At 39.2% G+C, this 22,511-nt stretch overlaps 1 protein-coding gene across 1 annotated transcript in view; it reads right to left on the bottom strand.

Annotated features, from left to right (window-relative positions):
• Positions 1-22,511, bottom strand: part of LOC106884382 (uncharacterized) — a 131,007-nt gene that overhangs the window by 16,323 nt on the left and 92,173 nt on the right. The window contains exons 4-9 of the mRNA XM_089349894.1: positions 12,133-12,248; positions 11,493-11,598; positions 8,764-8,967; positions 7,527-7,730; positions 5,099-5,233; positions 3,418-3,463 (exon numbers count right to left, since the gene is read on the bottom strand). Coding sequence (XP_089206020.1) covers positions 3,418-3,463; positions 5,099-5,233; positions 7,527-7,730; positions 8,764-8,967; positions 11,493-11,598; positions 12,133-12,248 — 811 coding nt within the window. The remainder of the gene's footprint in view (positions 1-3,417; positions 3,464-5,098; positions 5,234-7,526; positions 7,731-8,763; positions 8,968-11,492; positions 11,599-12,132; positions 12,249-22,511) is intronic.

Below are 22,511 nucleotides of genomic sequence, written 5' to 3'. Positions count from 1 at the left end.
GGGTAAGGGCTTTGTCAATATCTGCATTATTCGCTCTCTTTGGGTATTTGCCATTGAGAGGTTTTCCATGCCATTTTTCAGTCATAATAGCTAAGGCAGCAATTTTAGCACGGGTTTTCAAGCGCTTAGCTTTTTCTGTAGGTGTTTCTAGTTCGTCTAATTCTTGAATTTGTTGCAATTGGAATTCACTTAGATATTCCTTTGCCTGTTTTGTTACTGAGTAAGATGCTTTCTTGCTTTCATATTTTAAGACAAGTTTTAGCATCCAGTCCTCAGAGTTTTTCATATAGGTGTCTAGGCCAATTGTGGCTACCTTCATTGATAATGCCAGCTGTAGTAGTCCTCGACCTCCCTCTTTTCTTGGCAGATAAAGACGTTCTATATCTGCCTTAGGGTGGTGCATTCTATGCATTGTCAACAGTTTTCGTATTTTTCTGTCAACATTACATATTTCAGTAATTGACCAGTTAACGATGTTGAAACTGTAAGTCACGACTGGTATGGCTAGAGCATTGATCGCTTCGATCCTGTTTCTCGCGTTCAGCTCTGTCTTCAGTATTGCTCTCACCCTGCGATAACATTCTCTTCTGATCCTTTCCCTCATCACTGAGTGCTTGATATTGTCCCCTTCAATTACCCCTAGGTATTTGTAGCTCTCCGCTGGTTCTAACTCTTTTATGACATTTTGCTGGTCAAGGTTCACATTAGATGTATTTGTCATTTTTCCTTTGATAAAGATAGCTTTTGCACATTTATCAAGGCCAAATTGCATCCTGATGTCATCACTGAATTGTTTAACAATCGCTAGTAGGCCTTTGAGTTGTTGGTCATTTTTTGCAAAGAGCTTTAAATCATCCATGTAAATGAGATGATTTATATTTTTATCAAATATTTTATAACCATACTGTGCATCATTGAGCAATTTTGAGAGCGGTATTAGGGCTAGACAGAAGAGGAGTGGTGATAGTGAGTCACCCTGGAAAATGCCACATGAAATTCTTACATCTCCAGCATTTAGAGATTCATTGTCATTGTTCAACATCAGTGTGGTTCTCCATGATCTCATACTTACAGATAAAAAGTTTCGCAGAGTAGGAGCTATTTTATACATTTCCAGACATTTCCTAATCCAGCTATGTGGTAGGCTATCAAAGGCCTTTTTATAGTCTATCCAGGCTATTGACAAGTTTTTGTGTCGCTTGTGACAATCTTCTAAGATCATCTTATTGATGAGTAGCTGATCTGATTATTATTATTATTATTATTATTATTATTATTATTATTATTATTATTATTATTATTATTATTATTGCTGCTGTCGTTGTTGATGTTGCTGCTGTTGTTGTCGTCGTCGTCGTTGTTGTTATTAAGGTGGCGAGCAACTTACTCTAAATGAGAAAAAAGGGATGACCTCAGGCAGTTAACAGTTCTTCGGAATTAATACACCATTCGTAAAAACTGAGCCTGTTTTGTTTGCTTCGTGTCTAGAGACAAGGGAACAACTCCGGACACGTGCCTCTGTCTCAATAGACGTCATCAGCACGGCATTGCCCAACCTTCACTTCAGTTTGACGAAATATTTTGACATATTTAGAAAATCTTGAAGAACGAAAAGTGTACTGCTCTGACTGCGAAAAATGATAAGAGCCGGGTGGTTATATAGAACACCGAAGTGATAGACTGCTAGTTAAAGCCACACCTCAAGTTTACAAACATCAAACGAACTATTTTTTACAGAATGTGAGAAGCATAGTGTTTTACCCCATCTCAGTGATATTCATGGACAAATTTGAAGGAATTTGCTGAAGATAATCCGAGCAGAATGTCATCGTCGGAACTGTGAAGTACTCCACTCATACTACATGGGTAGGTTAACCTTATCTGTTTTGCCGCACTAAATTCTAAACTTGTTTTGATATCATTTACGTTTCTGCCTCATATGCCCTTCGCACACACACACACACATTACATTATATAGGAGGTTGATCTATAAGTATCAGGACTGTTGCCATAGTAACGAAGCTAAAGTACGCAAAGAGAAGCCGTTTGGCACAGATTAACCTTGATCTTTGCTGTGTATTTGCTGGGGTCGACTTTACCTTTCGTCCTTTCGGGGTCGATAAATTAAGTACCAGTTACGCTCTGGAGTCGATAAAATCGGCTAGTCCCCCTCTCCCAAATTTCAGGTGTTGTGCCTAAAGTAGATAGGATCATTATTATTGTTTTTTAAAGCGGTAAGCCTGTAGGATCGTTAGCGCATTAGATAATATGCTTGGCAGCGTTTCTTCCGGTTTTACTCTCTGAGTTCAAATTCTGCCGAGGTAGACTTTGTCTTTCATCCTTCCGAGGCTGCTAAATCAAGTACCAGATCATCGCTGAGTTGATGTAATCGACTGGACCCTTTCCCCACAAATTACACGCTTTGTGCCTATTGTAAAAAGGCGATCTGGCAGAAGATTTTGCACGAAATAAGTTGCATTTGAAATCCAGTCGAGGTCAACGTTGTTAGAAAAAAAAAATAGTCTTCAAAGTCCCATAAAATAATGTACCAGTCAAGTACTGGGTTGATGTAATCGACTTGTCCCCTTGCGCTAAAACTGCTAGCCATGTGTCAGAATTTGAAATAATTATTATTGTTATAATTGGCATATCTAATGCCGGATGATTGTCACGGTTTGTTTTCACCAGCTGCATGTCACCAAAACTTAACTAATTTACTTACTCACACATATACAACACATTCGTAGACAGAGAGGGTGAGAGTCAAGAATATTTATTTTAAGAACTAATTAAGCTACCCATATAATAAAGTATATTAAAAACAATTTTTGCAGAGCACAACAGCTTTTTAAATCCTGTTTCTGTCTAAGGTGACATGATGAAGTACTTGAGATATATATATATATATATATATATATATATATATATGTGTGTGTGTGTGTGTGTTTGTGTGTCTGTGTTTGTCCCCCTAGCATTGTTTGACAACCGATGCTGGTGTGTTTACGTTCCCGTAAAATTAGCGGTTCGGCAAAAGAGACCGATAGAATAAGTACTAGGCTTACAAAGAATAAGACCCGTGGTCGATTTGCTCGACTAAAGGCGGTGCTGAAGCATGGCCGTAGTCAAATGACGGAAACAAGTAAGAGAGTATAAAAGTAAAAGAGTATATATTAAAAGTAATAAAACTTATATAATATTTGGGGAGTGATAAATATAATTTTCTTATTTTCCTGTTATTTTGGCATTTTTTATTCACATCTTCATACTCTCATTAGTAACTTTCATCACGTCCATTTTTAAACAATATCTCCAATTAGAAAATCGCCAAAATGTTGTAATTGTTTCAACGTTTAGTAAAACCTCCACCGTCATTATTGACGGCTTACGTTTTCTAAAGGAATATAGTGTTCAACTTACCGATGATTTTCACAGACACCGCCATTTCTACATCGCAGAGGACAATCTAAAAAGATAAACATAACATGAAACGATATATACAACAACGTTTTTTTAAAAAAATAGGATGTGGTTAGACGATGTTCTTTTCTTGTAAAACATCAAAAATATACATTCGCGAGTCTCATTGAACGGTGTATCGACAGAACGCGGAGTAAATGGAACTGGGACAACAAACGAAGGGTTATACTCTTTATGTTGCATGTCTCGTTTCTCTGTATATTTGTTTTTCGTTGTTCGAAAAAAGTTCGTTTTCTGTTTTGGTTTTTATGTTTTCGTTTCTCATTGTGTTTAACGTTTTTTTTTTTATGTCCTGTACCCATATATGCATGTATGTATACATATAGATGTAGGTATGTACATATATGTATGGATATATGCATATATCTATATATTATTTATATTAAATCCTGCTGTTACTTGCACACTAGAGAATTTATGAGCTTCAATACAGTTATCATCGGCAGATTCTGTCGAGTTTGTGGAAGAAACACTCCCATATTGAATACCCTATTTGCCAGGTGGTCTGTCTTTCTCACCTTATATCTAACTGGCTTTCATTAAATATACAAACACATCTATCTATCTATCTATCTATCTATCTATCTATCTATCTATCTATCTATCTATCTATCTATGTGTGCGCGCGTGTGTGTGTGTGTGTGGGGCACATGTATGGCCGTTTGGTTAAAAACCTCGCTTTGCAACCATATGGTTTTCAGTTCAGGCCCACTACGCGACACTTTGGGTATGTGTCTACTAGTATAGCTCCGAGACGACCAATACCTTATGAGTGAATTTGGTAGGCTGAATTTATGTCAAGAGCCCGTCGTGTATACGTGTGTGTGTGTGTGTCTTTCTCCACCGCTTGACAACCGGTGTTGGTTTGTTTATTTCTCCTTAACTCAGCATTTCAGCGAAAGAGAACCGATAGAATAAGTGTTGGGTATTAAAATAAGCAGTGGAGACGATCTGTTTAACCAAACCTTCAACGCAAATGCCTCAGCAGTCCATGGTTGCAGTCCATGTAAAGGATACAAAATAAAAGATAAGGATAAAAAGAGCTCCCCATCGTGAAGGCTAAAACAGGCCACTCAACATGTAAAGCTGACTTTACCGTTTTCAAAGAACCGCGAGCAATATGTGTTATTTATAGATTTGTAAAAGGTTGATAGTAGCAATAGAGATTTAGCCTCTCTCTATCACCTTTCAACAAAATTATATATTTAGAAACAGTAGAACAATTAACAACATAATAAAAATATGTTTTATTTTGGTGAAGCTTGGCTTTACAAGTCCTGTGTTATTCAGCCTAGCAGCCGCTGGTTGACCTGCAATCAGCATCTGGATATTAAGAGCTCTATTGAGGCATGCCAAAGGAGCAAGTAGTTGTCACGTCGAAAGCATCGCGCTAAAGAGGCTTAGAAAGCGCGCGAAGCGCTTTAAGTACTGGTTTTACTACACATGCGCACTCGAGGGGGCTTTCGGGAAGGCAAGTCCCTTGCGCATGCGTAGATTGTACTTCCTTAATGGCGGCTATAATTTCGCGCCACTACAGATTAATAAAGAAAAAACAAAGAAAGCAGTTTTGAGAAGCATTTTTGAAATAGATTTAAAAGAAGACAATAATAATTGTATTTACTTGAAAAAGTATAAGTGGCGGTGAATCCCATGTAACTTATTTCGTCGTTCGTAACAAAATCCAACCTTAATGATCTTCCACTCGATGTGTACGATTTGTTTTGATTTCGGCATAACTTATCGAGAACCGTAGCAGCTGGAAAATAAAATATATAAAAGTAAAGACATAAGAAAATAATGAGGAAGATAACATTATCTCTAATACGAATGAACGAACAGTTCTAATATAAAGTTATATTAAATATGTAAGATAAAGCGGTGTGCTGGCGGAATCGTTTGAACGCTGGGGAAAATGGTTAGCAGCGTTTAGTTCGATCTTTGCTTTTCATCCTTTCGAAAAAGATTAAATAAATACCAGTTGAATACTGGGGTCTTTGTAATCGACCAGTCTCCTACCCCGAAATTGCTGGCCTTGTGCAAAAATTCGAAACCAATTTTCTTTTCTACTCTAGGCACAATGCCTAAAATTTTGGGGGAGGGGGCCAATCGATTACATCGACCCAACTGCGCAACTGGTACTTAATTTATCGACCCTGGAAGGATGAAAGGCAAAGTCGACCTCGGCGGAATTAGAACGTAGAACGTTAAGACAGACGAAATACTGCTAAGTATTTCGTCCGGCGTGCTAACGTTTCTTATTTCTTTATTGCCCCCAAGGGGCTAAACACAGAGGGGACAAACAAGGACAGACAAACGGATTAAGTCGATTATATCGACCCCAGTGCGTAACTGGTACTTATTTAATCATACCCGAAAGGTTGAAAGGCAAAGTCGACCTCGGCGGAATTTGAACTCAGAACGTAACGGCAGACGAAATACCGCTAAGCATTTCGCCCGGCGTGCTAACGTTTCTGCCAGCTCACCGCCTTAAATCGAAACCAGTATTGAAATGTAACAGCATATGAAATTTTATATATGGCGGTGAGCTGACAGTTAAATTTGAGACGTGAAAAACCTTAAAACAAAAATGACCTTATTATATACACTCTCCGGTTCTTTTCGTTCCGGGTTCAAATCCGCCGAGCACGACTTCATTTTTCCGGGTCGACAAAGTACGTACAATGTGGAGTACAGGGGTCGATGTAATAAACTTTTCATTCCTCAAAAACAAACTATCATGGCCTTATAAACTATCATGAGTCACTCAGTCGGCAAGAAACAACAGTCAAATCTCTATGAAATTACATCTTGCCACAATTAGAAAAGAGGCAATTATTGGATCACGTGGATCTGGATGCACAGTGTGAGTGATGACAGCTGAAACACCTTTGGTTACAGGTCTGCTTAATCAGGCTGAATAGGAGCTAAACAACAACAGGTCCTTAATAAAAGACTTCAACAGTAAAGGAAAAATGCCATAAAAGTACTCCAAACTAATATGTGACTAATAGTTTATATATACTGTATGTATATATATATATATATATATATATATATATATATATATATATATATATATATATATATATATATATATATATATATATATATATATATAAACTATTGTGTGCGTACGTGCATGTGTGTGTGTGTATGTATGTATATTACATTTAGTCTCTTCAGTAAATTGAGTCGACCCCTTATCATTAAAAAATAAAATAAGTGTTTTCTTTTCCTTTCCAGCTTTATCACCATGCTATCTTATTTATTATTACTGTTGTCATCATCACCATCATCCTCACCGCCACAACTATCAGCGTCACCACCACCACCACCACCAACACCGCCGACGCCGCCTAATTTTCCGTTTTTGCTTTTCTTATATTTGAGGGTAAATGAGGTAATTTGTAAGTTGACTCAGAAATAAAAACAAAGACAAAACAAAGAAAAAAAATTCCACCTAACTTTATATCTAAACAAAATTCTTGACCAAACAAATTATGTGTGTGAGTGCGTGTGTGAGTGCGTGTGTGAATATGCTGCATACATATACATGTATATGTATAGTCGATTCAAACATTGTTGTTGGCACTCCGTCGCTTACGACGTCGAGGGTTCCAGTCGATCCGATCAGCGGAACAGCCTGCTCGTGAAATTAACATGCAAGTGGCTGAGCACTCCACAGACACGTGTACCCTCAACGTGACACAGTGTGACAAGGCTGGCCCTTTGAATTACAGGCACAACAGAAACAGGAAGTGAGAGTGAGAGAAAGTTGTGGTGAAAGAGTACAGCAGGGTTCGCCACCATCCCCTACCGGAGCCTCGTGGAGCTTTTAGGTGTTTTCGCTCAATAAACACTCACAACGCCCGGTCTGGGAATCGAAACCGGGATCCTATGACCGCGAGTCCGCTGCCCTAACCACTCTCTCTCTCTCTCTCTCTCTCTCTCTCTCTCTCTCTCTCTCTCTCTCTCTCTCTCTCTCTCTCCCCATATATATTTGACTGAAACAAGTAAAGAATAAAAAAAAAAAAATAATAAAAGATTACCTGCCGTCTCTCCATCTTTAACTTTCACGTAGTCCAAGTCACAATTCTCCGAATCTTCTAGAACCATCTTATGAAAAGTAAGAGTGACAGTTTCATCAACTGGCGATCGTATGATGTAGACACATCTAGCGTTAGCCGGGTAGGATTCTGGGTAACCTGGTGATTGTATTTTCACAATCTTTTCTTCAATGATTTGGTTACAATCTGAAACAGAAATGGTAGCACATCATTCCTGGAGTTTACCTCATTAAGCTTATCCACGAGTACAGGCTATCAGACGGACGGTAATACGGAGATTGTTTTATCAAAAATATGCCTAAAGATCCACAAGTGTCCCTTGAGTTTTTATAATTATAAACAGGGAGGATAATGTGAGAAAGTCCCAGCAAATGAATTTTATTCATAATTCCGATGAGTTGAATTCGAGGCCTCATGAATAAATTGTTGCATATATTATTGCATAATATAACAATATTCATGAGACCGAATTTCAATGAAACGATTGTAAATTAATACAATAATAGAACCCGCACACTTCGTTCGCCTTGTTTGTCATCTTATATATATATGTGTGTGTGTGTGCGTATGTTTTTGTACGTATGTTGGTTTATGTCGGACGAATGAGAAAAGAGTGCTTGGTACATGTTGCAGAGGATATAGTTTCTTTTATTTAAACTGAAACTCGAGTTGCAAGACAAACTCAGTTGCAGTTTCAATAAAAATATTGTACAGTAAAAGGTTTATTTATATATAAATTATATATATATATATATATATATATATATATATATATATATATATATATATATATATATATTATTTAATAAACACAGTATACATTTTTTTAATAAACGCAGGATATATCTATATCTATGAGCTATTAATAGTTTTATACGATGGAAACAACTCAGACAGTATTTTATAACACGTCTGGTGCCTTCACGTAATCCTCAGGCACCAGACTTGTTATAAAATGGCACCAAGCCTGTTATAAAATGCTGAGTCGTTTTCTTCACATGAAAGTATATACTGTGTTTATAAAGTAATATTAATCTCTCACTAGATGGAATACTTTTTCTGTTGATCTTACCTTCACAGAACAATATACTACATGTGTGTGTGTGTCTATTTATATGATAGATAGATAGATAGATAGATAGATAGATAGATAGATAGATAGATAGATAGATAGATAGATAGATAGAAACATAGATAGATAGATTCTGTGGAGACTAACCTGCTACGTTTTCTAAGTAATCATCTGATCCTGACTGGTTGGTGTGGTCCGTAACGGTCGATGTATGGAAGCTGAACTGGGCCAGAAATCCGGTGCTCGTGTAGATACCGCTTATTGACGAAAACCTAAGGTACAGATCAGATCCGCTGGAGTAAATGAAGGACAGGACTTGGTTACCGCAGTACCTTCCAATACTAGGACAATCTGGTGGAAGAAGAATACTTTTTAAAGAAACAAATGCATCAGAATGAAGTTTCAATTAAAGCAGAATGTTAATATTGGGTTGTCCGGAAAGTTCGTGCCGATTTATAGTAGCTTACCTTTCGACTTATTTGCCATGAAACCACCTCAATTCTGGGAAGAGGGTATTTTCAAGTTAAAGGAAAGATGGAGACGCATTGTGCAACAAAATGGTTCATATTTGGTTGATTAAAAATGTAATGGCAAGTATTTATTGACCTTTTTCTTTCCTTCAAAAATCGGCACGAACTTTCCGGACAACACAATATATCACAATGGAATGTCCTTGCATACGTGAGGATGCCTTTGTCTGTGTACATAAACGTTCAAATGTGAGTGATTGTAGATGTGTAGCGGTTCGGTAAAAAAAAAAAAAAAGACCGATAGAATAAGTACTAGGCTTACAAACAATAAGTCCTGGGGTCGATTTGCTCGACTAAAGGCGGTGCTCCAGCATGGCCGCAGTCAAATGACTGAAACAAGTAAAAGAGTGTGTGTGTGTGTGTGTGTGTGTAGATATGTATGTATGCATGTATACATGCATGTATGTACGTATGTATGTATGTGTATTTCAAATCAGGATGCCTGGGAAAATGAATGAACAGTAATATAATAGACATGTCACATGTATTGCATGTATTGCGTAACTTTATATGCTGTATGGAATAAATGAGGTTCGCTTACAAAAACGTTTGTAACATCGGCTGGACTTCACTTTTCCTCAATTAAATTATTTATTATTCACTTTGCGCAGCTTATAACATGCGCATTGGATCATCCTTAGGTTACCGACGTACTCCCTTTTATCATCCATTGATATATAATTGATTTTCCAATATATATATATATATATATATATATACATATATATATATATATATATATATATATATATATATATATATATATATATATATATATATACACATACATAATACAAATACACACACACACATAGATAGATATAGATGTAGAAATATGTATGCATATAGACATGTAGTATATATATATATATATATATATATATATATATATATATATATATATATATATATATATATATATATGTATATATATATATATGTATATACACACATACATTCATATATATACACACATACATATATATATTATATATACACACATATATATATATGTATACACACACACACACATATTCGCACATATGCGTATCTACACACTCACACACACATATACATGTGTACATATGTATATATATATATATATATATATATATATATATATATATATATATAGGCAAATACATATACAATATATTTTCACATACTATACACACACACATACACACACAAACGCAAATTCATCGAAACACACTCGCACACACACACATAATCAGAGAAAAAGCGAAAGGAGAAAGATGTGTGTGTATATAAACATTTCTGTGAAGTTATGCAGCATATGGTTTGTGTTTGTTATTTAATATCAACAATATTCTGTTAACCCCTAAACCACTCACTCAACCTCTTTCAACTGTTATTATCCCCAACTTGATTTCCTCTCTTGTCTCTTTAATCAAATACACATGTACGGTAGCAATACTTCCTTTTCCCTTTTCCATTTCGGACCCTCCTCAGCCATTTTTTCCCAATTAAGAACGAGGGCAAAGGTCATTGTCGTAGCCAGGACTTTTGCACAGATTGTGTATCGGGAGACCTGGGATACGGTTTACACGCAAAAGACGCGTTTTGGAAATAAAGTCTTAAGGAACTGGGTCTATGCTAAGTTCTGGTTCCAGCTTTTGTTAAAAACAAACGTACGCACACGCACGCATGTATACGCATGCGCGCACACATTGACACACACAAAATCATGTGTGTGTGTGTGTTTGTGTGTGTGTGAACGTATGTACTTTTAATGCATCTTCGCGCCCTAGCATCGTACCAGTTAATGAATGAAACTAGTGTGTGTGAGTGTTTGCGTGTGTGTATGTGTGTGTGCATGTGTGTGTATATAGATAGATAGATAGATAGATAGATAGATAGATAGATAGATATGTATATAGTCAATCCAAACATGAACAAGCAAGAAAAAACAACAACGCGAGGACGTGGAATAAGCACAGTGTTATTGGAGGCTCAGGAAAGGAAAGAAAAGAAAGGATTTAACGTTTCGATCGGAGCTCTTCATCAGAAATATAGAAAAAGTCCAAGGAAGGGAAGACGGAGAAAGAAAATCGCCAACGATACACACGCGGTCACATATTGAAAATGTATATACATATATATGTATACGCATACACACAAACACGCGCACACACACACACACAGACACATATACGCACACACGTAGCTCCAGATTCGATATTATTCAATATATATAGGAATAAAACGCACACTTTGATAAACGTACGACTGTACCTTCTAACTACAAGCGCAGTGTGTGTATGTGGGGGGTATTGCGCGTGCGCGTGGATGCATTACCTCAAGAACGAGGCTGGAGATACTTACATATATCTGGTCCATCGATAATCTGCAGGTAATTGTAGGCACATCGAGTGTTTTCTTCAAGATCGAAATCCAAGAATTCCAGTTTGATTCTCTTTCCAATTGGAGCCTGGAGAAATAAAAGGAGAAAGCTTGAAGAAAATGAAATAATATGATCAATTTATTGAATAATATTGTTTTTAGAAAGGCGGCGAACATAGAGGGGACAAACAAGGACAGACAAAGGGATTAAGCCGATTACATCGACCCCAGTGCGTAACTGATATTTAATTTATCGCCCCACCGAAAGGATTAAAGGCAAAGTCGACCTCGGCGGAATTTGAACTCAGAACGTAACGTCAGACGAAATACCGTTAAGCATTTCGCCCGGCGTGCTAACGTTTCTGCCAGCTCGCCGCCACGCAGTTTCTGTCCATCAAATTCATTCATACGGTCAAACTTATGGGAGATGCTTGCCCAAGGTGCCGCGTAATGGGATTGAATCCGAAATCCCGTGGTTGCAAAGCCAGTTTCTTAACCACACATTCATGCCTATTGGTTAGGAACTGTTGCATTAAGAGATCTGAAAAACACCCAACCAATCTGAAACTTCGCTTGTTTTATAATATGTATATATATATATTATATATACTCTCATATTAACCTTTATATGGTAAAAGCAGTCACCCGAAAATTGGTGTTGTCTTGGGTAGCCAGGACTGGTCAAAAAGCCAGGACCATCAATTCGAGTTTGGTTGCACCAATCCACTGGACCAGAGCCTGAAAAATAGTTGAATGTAAAAGAAAAGGACAATAAGGAAAAAAATCTGATGAGCAGTAAAGCGAATAAATATACATACATATATAATATACACACTCGCGCGCGCATACATGCATGCATACATACATACATACATACATACATACATACATACATACACACACACACACAAACACACACACACACACACACACACACACACATATATATATATATATATATATATATATATATATATATATATATATATATATATATATAAAGGTTATGAAGGGTAATGGAGTCAACCAGACTCGAATGTTACAGGTAATACCGAGTAAGTGCTGTATACCGACTAGTTTTGTCCCAGATGTGGTTGTAACATGAATGGGGAATATAACATGGGTCGTGTATTAGCGTGTGTATATATATACAAAAAAAGAATGAGATAAAGAGACCAATGGCATAAATAAACTTATATTTTATGTAGAATGTCTTACAGCTGTTTCAGGGAAAATTCAATGTATCCCTTCAGAGACGGTTTCTTACTGCGTATCTCCTCATACAGATCTAATAATCCTTATCTTCTACTATTACCATCTCCGATGAAGGGATACATTGAATCTCCCTGAAACAGCTGTAAGACATTCTACATAAAATATAAATTTATTTATGCCATTGGTCTCTTTACCTCATTCTTATATATATATAATGTTGTGGTTATGAGAGGTAATGGTGTCAAGAATACCCGAATGTGTCAGGTAATGCTGAGTAGATAAAAATCCAAGGCTGTGAAAGATTCAGAACATTTATAAATAGGTCTTTACAGTTGTTTCTGGGATATTTTATACATCCCGTCACCGGAGACGGTGTGAGAAAATGGTCAAGCTGTATATTAAGCGGATGGATCAGTGCTGACCAGCAGCTAAAAACAGCATCAATAACAATAATAGCATCACTCAAAAGTCGAATGTTTCTGGGGTATGTACTAGACCCTGGGTTAACGGAGCCCTTTCCTTAGCTCTGACCTAAAGTCGTCTAAGATCAATCAGGACGGTCATTTTGGATTTCCCACCAACACGTCATCACTACATCCACCACCACCACCATCATCATCATCATCATCATCATCATCATCATCATCATCATCACCACCACTAATATTAGCTACACTACTTCCACCACCCTTCCAATCATACCAACATACCTTCCCATCACACAATACTTCCACTGCCTTATCACTCCTCCCCCACCACTCCACTCCACTCCACTCCCAACCCCTATCACTCACAGCACTTACATTAGTCATCACCTCTATACCACCCCTAATCCCAAAACCCCACTAGCGACACTCTCACACCCCGACAACAACAACAACAACAACAACATCAATACCAACCTCACTTCATCACATCACCCACATTGTCTATTGTCTTTCCACCACCACCACCACCACCACAACCACCATCTTTAGCACCCAGACAAGGAGAGGTGGTGGTGGTAGTGGGGGAGGCGGAGGGGTTAGGGGGCAGAAATACAATAAAAACGGTTCTTAAGTATTTTCCCCTTTCTTGGCGAGAAACCGGAAATAGCTCAGTTATGGCACTTGTGGACTTCTGCTAACTGTTTTGGTGGTGGCGGTGACGGTGATGGCGATTATGGTAGGCGATTATGGTAACTGTTGTGGCAGCGGTGGTGGTGAGTTTGGTGGTGGTGGTGGTGGTGGTGGTGGTGGTGGTGGTGGTGGTGGTGGTGGTGGTGATGGTGGTGGTGGCATTGGTGGTGGTGGTGGTGGTGGTAATGGTGGTGGTGGTGGCATTGGTGGTGGTGGTGGTGGTGGTGGTGGTGGTGATGGTGGTGGTGATGGTGGTAGTGGTGGTAGTGATAATGGTGGTAGTGGTGGTGGTGATAATGATAGTGGTGGTGGTGGTAGTGGTGGTGGTGGTGGTGATGGTGGTGATGGTGGTAGTGGTGGTGATGGTGATGGTGGTGGTGGTGGTGGTGGTGGTGATGGTGGTAGTGGTGGTGGTGGTAGTGGTAGTGGTAGTGGTGATGGTGATGGTGATGGTGGTGGCGGTGGTGGTGGCTTGGTGGTAATCGAGATATTGGTGACGAGAGTGGTGGTGATGATGGCAAAGATGGTGCTGAAGATTATGATGGCAATTGTGCGGTGGTGGTGGTGGTGGTGGTGGTGGTGGTGGTGGTGATAATAATAGTGGTGGTAGTGGTGGTGGTGATAATAATAGTGGTGGTGGTGGTGGTGGTGGTGATGGTGGTAGTGGTGGTGGTGATGATGGTGGTAGTGGTGGTGGTGATAATGATAGTGGTGGTGGTGGTAGTGGTGGTGGTGGTGGTGATGGTGGTGGTGATGGTGGTAGTGGTGGTGGTGATGATGGTGGTAGTGGTGGTGGTGATAATGATAGTGGTGGTGGTGGTAGTGGTGGTGGTGGTGGTGATGGTGGTGATGGTGGTAGTGTTGGTGATGGTGATGGTGGTGGTGGTGGTAATGGTAGTAGTGGTAGTGGTGGTGGTGATGGTGATGGTGATGGTGGTGGCGGTGGTGGTGGCTTGGTGGTAATCGAGATATTGGTGACGAGAGTGGTGGTGATGATGGCAAAGATGGTACTGAAGATTATGATGGCAATTGTGCGGTGTTGGTGGTGGTGGTGGTGATAATGTTAGGGCGTTAGTAGTGATAATAACGTTAGTAGATATGATGGTGGTGTGATGATGATGACTGTTGTGTGAGGGTGGGGATTGTAGATCTGATACCGTTGTTGATTAATTATTAGCCTCGGATCCCTCCTGATCGAACAAGACCAATAATTCTTTCTATCTACTATCGGAAGTACGTAACGAAATATACCTCCGACAAATAATAATAATAATTCTCCGTTCTACTATAGCTACAAGGTCTGAAATTTGTGGGGAGGGGACTAATCGATTATATCGACCCAGTCTTTGACTGGTACTTAATTTATCGACCCCGAAAGGATGAAAGGCAATGTCGACCTCGGCGGAATTTGAACTCAGGACGAACGAAACGCCGCTGAGTATTTTGCCCGCCGAGCTAATAATTTTGTCATCTCGCCACCTTAATAATAATAATAATAACAATAATAATAATAATAATAATAATGGTTTCATATTTTGGCACAAACCAGCAATTTGGGGAAAGGGCCTAAGTCGATTACATAGACCCCAGTGTTCAACTGGTACATAGTTTATCGACCCTGAAAGGATGAAAGGCAAAGTCGACCTCGGCGGAATTTGATAATAATAACAATGATAATGATAATAATAATTATAATAATCCTTTCTACTAAAGGCACAAGGCCTGAAATTTAGTGGGATGGGGACAAGTCGATTTCATCGAACACAGTGTTTCACTGGTACTTAATCTATCGACCCCGGAAAGATGAAAGGCAAAGTCGACCTCGGCGGAATTTGAACTCAGGACGTAGCAATGGGCAAAATACCGCTAAAGAGTTTTTGCCCGGCGTGCTAACGTTTTTTGATTAAAATAAAATGAATGATCGATTAACTTTATGTTACATGAAGATGGTTAACATTACGTAACGGCAAACAGTAGCATATACGCATGTATATATATATATATATATATATATATATATATATTTCTGTGTTCCATTCAGTTGAAGAGCGTAGGCTCGAAACGTCAAAGACTTTCTCTATTCCCGAGCGTTAAACTAATACATCCATTTGTTGTTTACACCACCTGTCTTCGTCTGTTGTTTTTTTTTTCGTAAATTCTCCCATATATATATATATATATATATATATATATATATATGACGTGTGTGCACGTGTGCATGTATGACATTTTGCGTAACCTTTCATCCTTTAAATTTTAAGGTCTTATAAATTCTTGTTCTATCATCGTCTGTATGAATATGTATGTGAGTCATCTAGTTTTTAATTAGTTGAAGTCTTCTTTTAAGAGCTGGGTTTTTTTTGTTTTGTTTTGTTCGTCGTTGCTATATGGATAACAGAAGCAATGTCACAGAGCTCCATCTTAAGACTTCCATATTTTTATTGCTCCGCTTTCAGGTTGTAGTTGTAACGTGCAAGAAAGTTGGTTTCTTAGACATTTACTCACAAAGCCAAGCGCATTAATTATTATTGTTATAAACATGAAGTTATAATCTGGGTATAGAAGCTGAATGTTTCAAAGTAACTGACCGTAGTTACCCTCTTTCTCTTTGATTTTCAAAGAGATATTCGCATCCGTAGGGTAGCTGACCTCTATGGCAGTACATACTTTTCTTGTCTTTCCCTGACAACGATATCCGGCCTTTTATGTTTGCACTCGGTAGAAGTTTTGATGGGAATGTTCCACAAATATTCCTTGTACAGATGTGTATGTATGTATGTATGTGCGTGCGTGCGTATGTACATATGTATGAATATTTAGTAACATAACTAAAAAGACAAAAGATTTTGAGTATAAACATAAATATAGGCGCAGGAGTGGCTGTGTGGTAAGTAGCTTGCTTACCAACCACATGGTTCCGGGTTCAGTCCCGCTGTATGGCACCTTGGGCAAGTGACTTCTACTATAGGCTCGGGCCGACCAAAGCCTTGTGAGTGGATTTGGTAGACGGAAACTGGAAGAAGCCCGTCGTATATGTATGTATATATATATATGTATGTGTGTGTATATGTTTGTGTGTCTGTTTGTCCCCCCCCCTCTCCACCCGACCCCAGCATCGCTTGACAACCGATGCCGGTGTGTTTGCGTTCCCGTAACTTAGCGGTTCGGCCAAAGAGATCGATAGAATAAGTACTAGGCTTACAAAGAATAAGCTCTGGGGTCGATTTTCTCGACCATAAAGGCGTTGCTCCAGCATGGCCGCCGTCAAATGACTGAAACAAGTAAAAGAGTATATAAGCGGCGTAAAGAAGCTGTTGGTTTCTCACTGATTTTGAAAATGCTCACATCCGCAGGGCTGCTAATCTCTGTAGCAGTACATGTGTGTGTGCGTGTGTGTGTGTGTGTGTGTGTGTGTGTGTGTGTGTGTGTGTGTGTGTGCATATTTCTTTCTTTATTTCAAATAACTATTTCAAATGTGTTGTCCTTGCATTTAACGGAAGTTTTGATAGTAATGTTCCACCAATATTCTTTGTGTTGAAACATGTTTGTTCTTAACATCACATACACACACACAGACACGTACGTACGTACCCTAAGGATGGTGTTGTATATTGTTTTAGCAACGCGACATTATACCAAAGTGTAGGTTAGCACCTTAATTACATTTGGTTGAGAAATGTTGATCATATGTAATACTTTTCGCTTGTATTTGATATAATCGACATATACATATGTATTTTGAATGTATAAGTACCATGTCAGACGACCTAAAAAGGAATTTTTTCTTCCGAGCAACGGAAACTTACATACAGGAAACCAAAAGTGTACGTACGCCGCTATATATATATATATATATATATATACACACATAAATAAGTAGATATGGCAGACTTCTTTCAGTTTCCGTCTACCAAATAGATTTACAAGGTTTCAGCCGCCCAGGTCTATAGCAGAAGACACCGCGCAAGGAGACTGAACTCGAAATCGTATGGTTGGAAAGCAAAACTTCTTACCACACAGCCACGCCTGTGCCTATTCGCATATTGCCATCTTGGAGCTTACAGGAAACATACCTGTGCATAATCTGCTGTTAATATACTGCGTGTTTCTTCACTAGATCTTTGTTTTGTTAAAGTGTTCTAGTCCAATAGTTTTGGGATCGCAGGAAACGTAGTCAAGAACAGAGTATTTCAAAAAGAATTCAGTTCCCACTATAAGCTACTATTCGTTTTACAATTGTGTATTGAATTAATGCAATTATTTTGTTGTTGATGTTTAGCAGATGTTGTCTGAGTGATACCATACGTCGCTCAAAAGCCACACCGTATTAGAAAATCGGTATCTTAACGATATTTTGGGAAGCTGATAATAACACTCGTAATCCCTTTTATTTGTTTCAGTGACTGAACTGTGACTACACCGAAGGACGGTTTGAAGCAAATCAGACAAGTTTATTCAAATTGGGCCCCGCGCCAAGAGAGGGTCCGAACGGAGGACGTTATGATGATTTTTTTTGTATATCTCTATGGAGTAGTACACAAAGCATAAACCATCAATCTTCAGCTTTCGTAGAGTAGAAGGTCGCATTGGCAATTCTCTAATTGGGTCCTGCATTTCCCAGCACCGGCCCTAACCACACTATGACACCATTTTGAAGAATTTAATCGAACAAATGGACCCCAATTCTTTTCAAGTATGGTACTTATTCTTTGGATCTCTGAGGGCAAACCGCTCGGTAATGAGGACATAAAGAAAGCAACATTAGTTATTAGGTGGTGTGGGTACAAACACACACCTACTAATGACAGGCTTCAACATAGTTTTCATTTACTGAATTCACTCACAAGTCGTTGGTCGGCCCGGAATTATAGTAAAAGACATTCTCTAAGGTGCTGTACGGAGGAACTGAACTCAGAACCAAGTGGTTACGAAGCGAACTTCTTAACCATAAAGTTATGTCTGTGTAATATTTTTCTCTGGTAGACGACATAATCGCCATACTAAGTTGCATTTTGGTGGTGTGGTTTAGGTACAACCTTCAGTATAAGAATCAGTTGATATCATTGTGTGGAGGCGCAATGGTCAGAGCAGCGGACTCGCGGTCATAGGATCGCGGTTTCGATTCCCAGATCGGGCGTTGTGGGTGTTTATTGAGTGAAAACACTTAAAGCTCCACGAGGCTCCGGCAGGGGATGGTGGCGAACCCTGCTGTACTCTTTCACCACAACTTTCTCTCACTCTTACTTCCTGTTTCTGTTGTGCCTGTAATTCAAAGGGTCAGCATTGTCACACTCTGTGTCACGCTGAATATCCCCGAGAACTACGTTAAGGGTACACGTGTCTGTGGAGTGCTCAGCCACTTGCACGTTAATTTCACGAGCAGGCTGTTCCGTTGATCGGATCAACTGGAACCCTCGACGTCGTCGTAAGCGACGGAGTGCCAACAACAAACGATATCATTGTATCTGTAGAAGCTTCCAGTCGATGTTAGGCTCTTGCAACTTTTATATCAATAGCACGTATATCCTCTGTAAATGAGTAGAGCATTCCCAATGTTGGTAGCGGTCTTAGAAGTCAAAATGCACTAGGATATTGTCATAACCAAGGCACACAAGGGGATAAGGTTTCATTCCGGTACATAGTTTCGAAACCTGGATGACCAAGGGGGAGTCCCTGAGACTGCTGAGCCTCCCCCTAATAAGAAAATAAAGCTTAACACCCTTACATTTTGAGGAGGCTCACGATTTTTTGTATTCTAGGACACGAAGGTAGTTTTGTTCTACTCTGCAAAATCTAACACGGTGGCCCTTGTCTTGATGTAACAGGAAAATCACCGACTCTCTGCTCGTTTTATATGCATTCAGAGCATCTTTGTGTGAAGTATTTTCGTTATTGCCAAAACCATTGTAGTTCTCCTCGTGCGAAACGAGGGAAACCACTGGTGTAAAGAAATGTTTTTAAACAGCTTAATTGAGGAATTAATTGGTCTGTCGTGGGGAAGAAGAAAAAGTCTCAGGTTTCAAGCAACTTATCAAATATGAAGAATTCTTTCGGCCAAATTCCATTCCTATATCAACTGAAAATATTCTTAAGACGAGCTGTATGTGTATGTGCATCTGTGTGTGTGTGTGTGTGTGTGTGTGTGTGTGTGTGTGTGTGTGTGTGTGTGCGCGTGCACGTGTGTACGTATGTATGTATGCATGTATATATACGTATAAGTGTGTTTTCTACAATATATGAATCATTTGTAATCAGATCATTTGTCATTTTTAAAGTAGAAAAAAGACATTAGTTCACACATACACAAGGGGCGCACTATAATAGACATGCACACACACACACACACACACACACACACACACATTCCCGTACCTCTGTCTCTGTCTCTGTCTCTCTCTTTCTTTCTCTCTCTCTCTCTCCCCTCTTCCGATCCGATCTATCTTTATATCTTACTTACATAAAGAGAATTAAAAGCGTGTGTGAGTATCTGCTTGCGTGTGAGTGAGTGAATTATTTCAACGCGTATTAATCTTGATGTATTTAATGTATTAGATACAGCATAAATTGTCGAAAAGCAAGAAGGGAAGACTACGGGTCAACTTCGAATCTTCAGTGTCGTCTCTGTGACCAAAGATTCATCTCAAACATGACAAGCTACCTTCATGGAAGTTGGAAACGTCAACAACAACGAATAAATAAATCTTGCAAATATCCTCGACAACGAAGACAGGCCGATATATATATATATATATATATATATATATATATATATATATATATATATATATATATATATATTTATATCGAATCAACTAATGAACAAAAGGTCAAAGAACAAAAAGGAGAAAGAAGAAACGCACTCAAAACCAGAGTTTAAGACTCCTCCGAAAGGAGTGGGGGCCGTCACGTCGAAAACAGTTGAGGAGTAGGGGCCGAAAGCGGACATGGTTCCTCCTGATGATGTCTTTACCCCTGGATCCTATAAAAGAGCTGTTGAGGTAGCGAACCACGAAACGTGGTTGGAATTCCTCATATATATATATATATGTATATATTCTTTTATTCTTTGACTTCTTTCGGTCATTTGACTGCGGCCATGCTGGAGCACCACCTTGAAAGGTTTTAATCGAACAAATCGTCCCCAGGACTTCTTTTTTAAAGCCTAGTACTTATTCTATCGGTCTATTTTGCCGAACAGCTAAGTTACGGGGGACATCGACACCGGCACCGGTTGTCAAGCGGTGATGGGGGAGGGAACAAACACACACACACACACACACACACACACACACACACACACACACACACACACACACACGCACACACACACTCAAACACACACTTACACACACATATGGCTGGCACCACACAGTTTCTTTCTACTAGATAAATTCACTCACAAGGCTTAGATCGGCCTGGGACTGCAGTGGAATATACCTGCCCAATCAGCCTCGCATCAGGACTGAACCCAAGACCATATGGTTGGGAAGCAAGCTTCTAAATCCCAGTAACTGAGAAGGGACCAGCTAATCCAGGCGTTTACCTCAGGCAGCATTCCTGCAAACAGCTGCAACGTGAATTTATATAATATAAGTATTTCTTCAGTAGAAACATTAGTTTAGTATTAAAGCTGTCTTCCGTCGCAGAGTAAACACACACACACACACATGTATGTATGTATGTATGTATGTATGTACGTATGTATGTATGTATGTATGTAGGGTGGGGTGAGCGGCATGTCTTGATGATACGGCTGTTCTAATGAGCTGTTCAGCAGATAATCAAGTAGTCACTTAAGATGTCATTAACGCCAGTAGCCCTCACCGCTGACTGAAATTGTCCATTTTATTAGCATTTATCGCCAAGCACACACAAATACTAACCATAGACAAAGACGGACGGACGGACATGCATGCATACATACATACACACATACAAATCTGCACATACATAAAAACATACATACAAACAAGAATACCCTGTTGTTGGTGTTGAAATTCCAATGAAGGAACCTTGGATCTGGATTAGAAACCGGTTCTTTCTGTATTGGCAAGAAATCTTGAAATAAACTGAATAATGACATACATACACACGCACACATGCATAAACACATACGTCCTTTCTATCTGCCGGTCTGTTTGTGTTTATATATGTTAAATCTCTCTCTCTCTCTTTCTCTCTCTATCTCTCTCTCTCTCTCTCTCTCTCTCCCTCTCACTCACTTTCTCATTCACTCACTCTCGCTCTCTCTCTCTTTCTCTCTTTCTTTCTCTCTCTCATAATGTGTGTAGTGGGCATGTGAAAGTGTGCGTTCATTCGTTCGTGTGTCTGTGTATGAACCCGTGTGTGTGTGTGTGTGTGTGTGTGTGTGTGTGTGTGTGTGTGCACGCCTGAAGTACCACTCCAAAGGGGCGGTTTGCCGAAGCCGTAAGAACGCTGGACCGGTTGTTTCGCAGTGCTCGTTCCGGCTCTTTGCTCTCCGCGTTCAAATCTCACCACGACTGGCTACACGGGATGGTAGACTCAATTCGTCGCTCGATTTAACACCACCACCAGTCACTTCGAGTGCCTTAAGCGGGATGCACTCTGTGGCAAGCATTCGGATCAGGTTTCCGGTTTGAAGATATCCCTCTCTCCATTTCTCTGTCTCTCCCCTCCTCCTACCAGT

Source organism: Octopus bimaculoides, chromosome 3 (genome assembly GCF_046866305.1).
Source record: "Octopus bimaculoides isolate indiv1 chromosome 3, ASM4686630v1, whole genome shotgun sequence".
NCBI lineage: Eukaryota > Metazoa > Mollusca > Cephalopoda > Octopoda > Octopodidae > Octopus > Octopus bimaculoides.
This window is presented reverse-complemented; position numbering and strand designations above follow the sequence as displayed.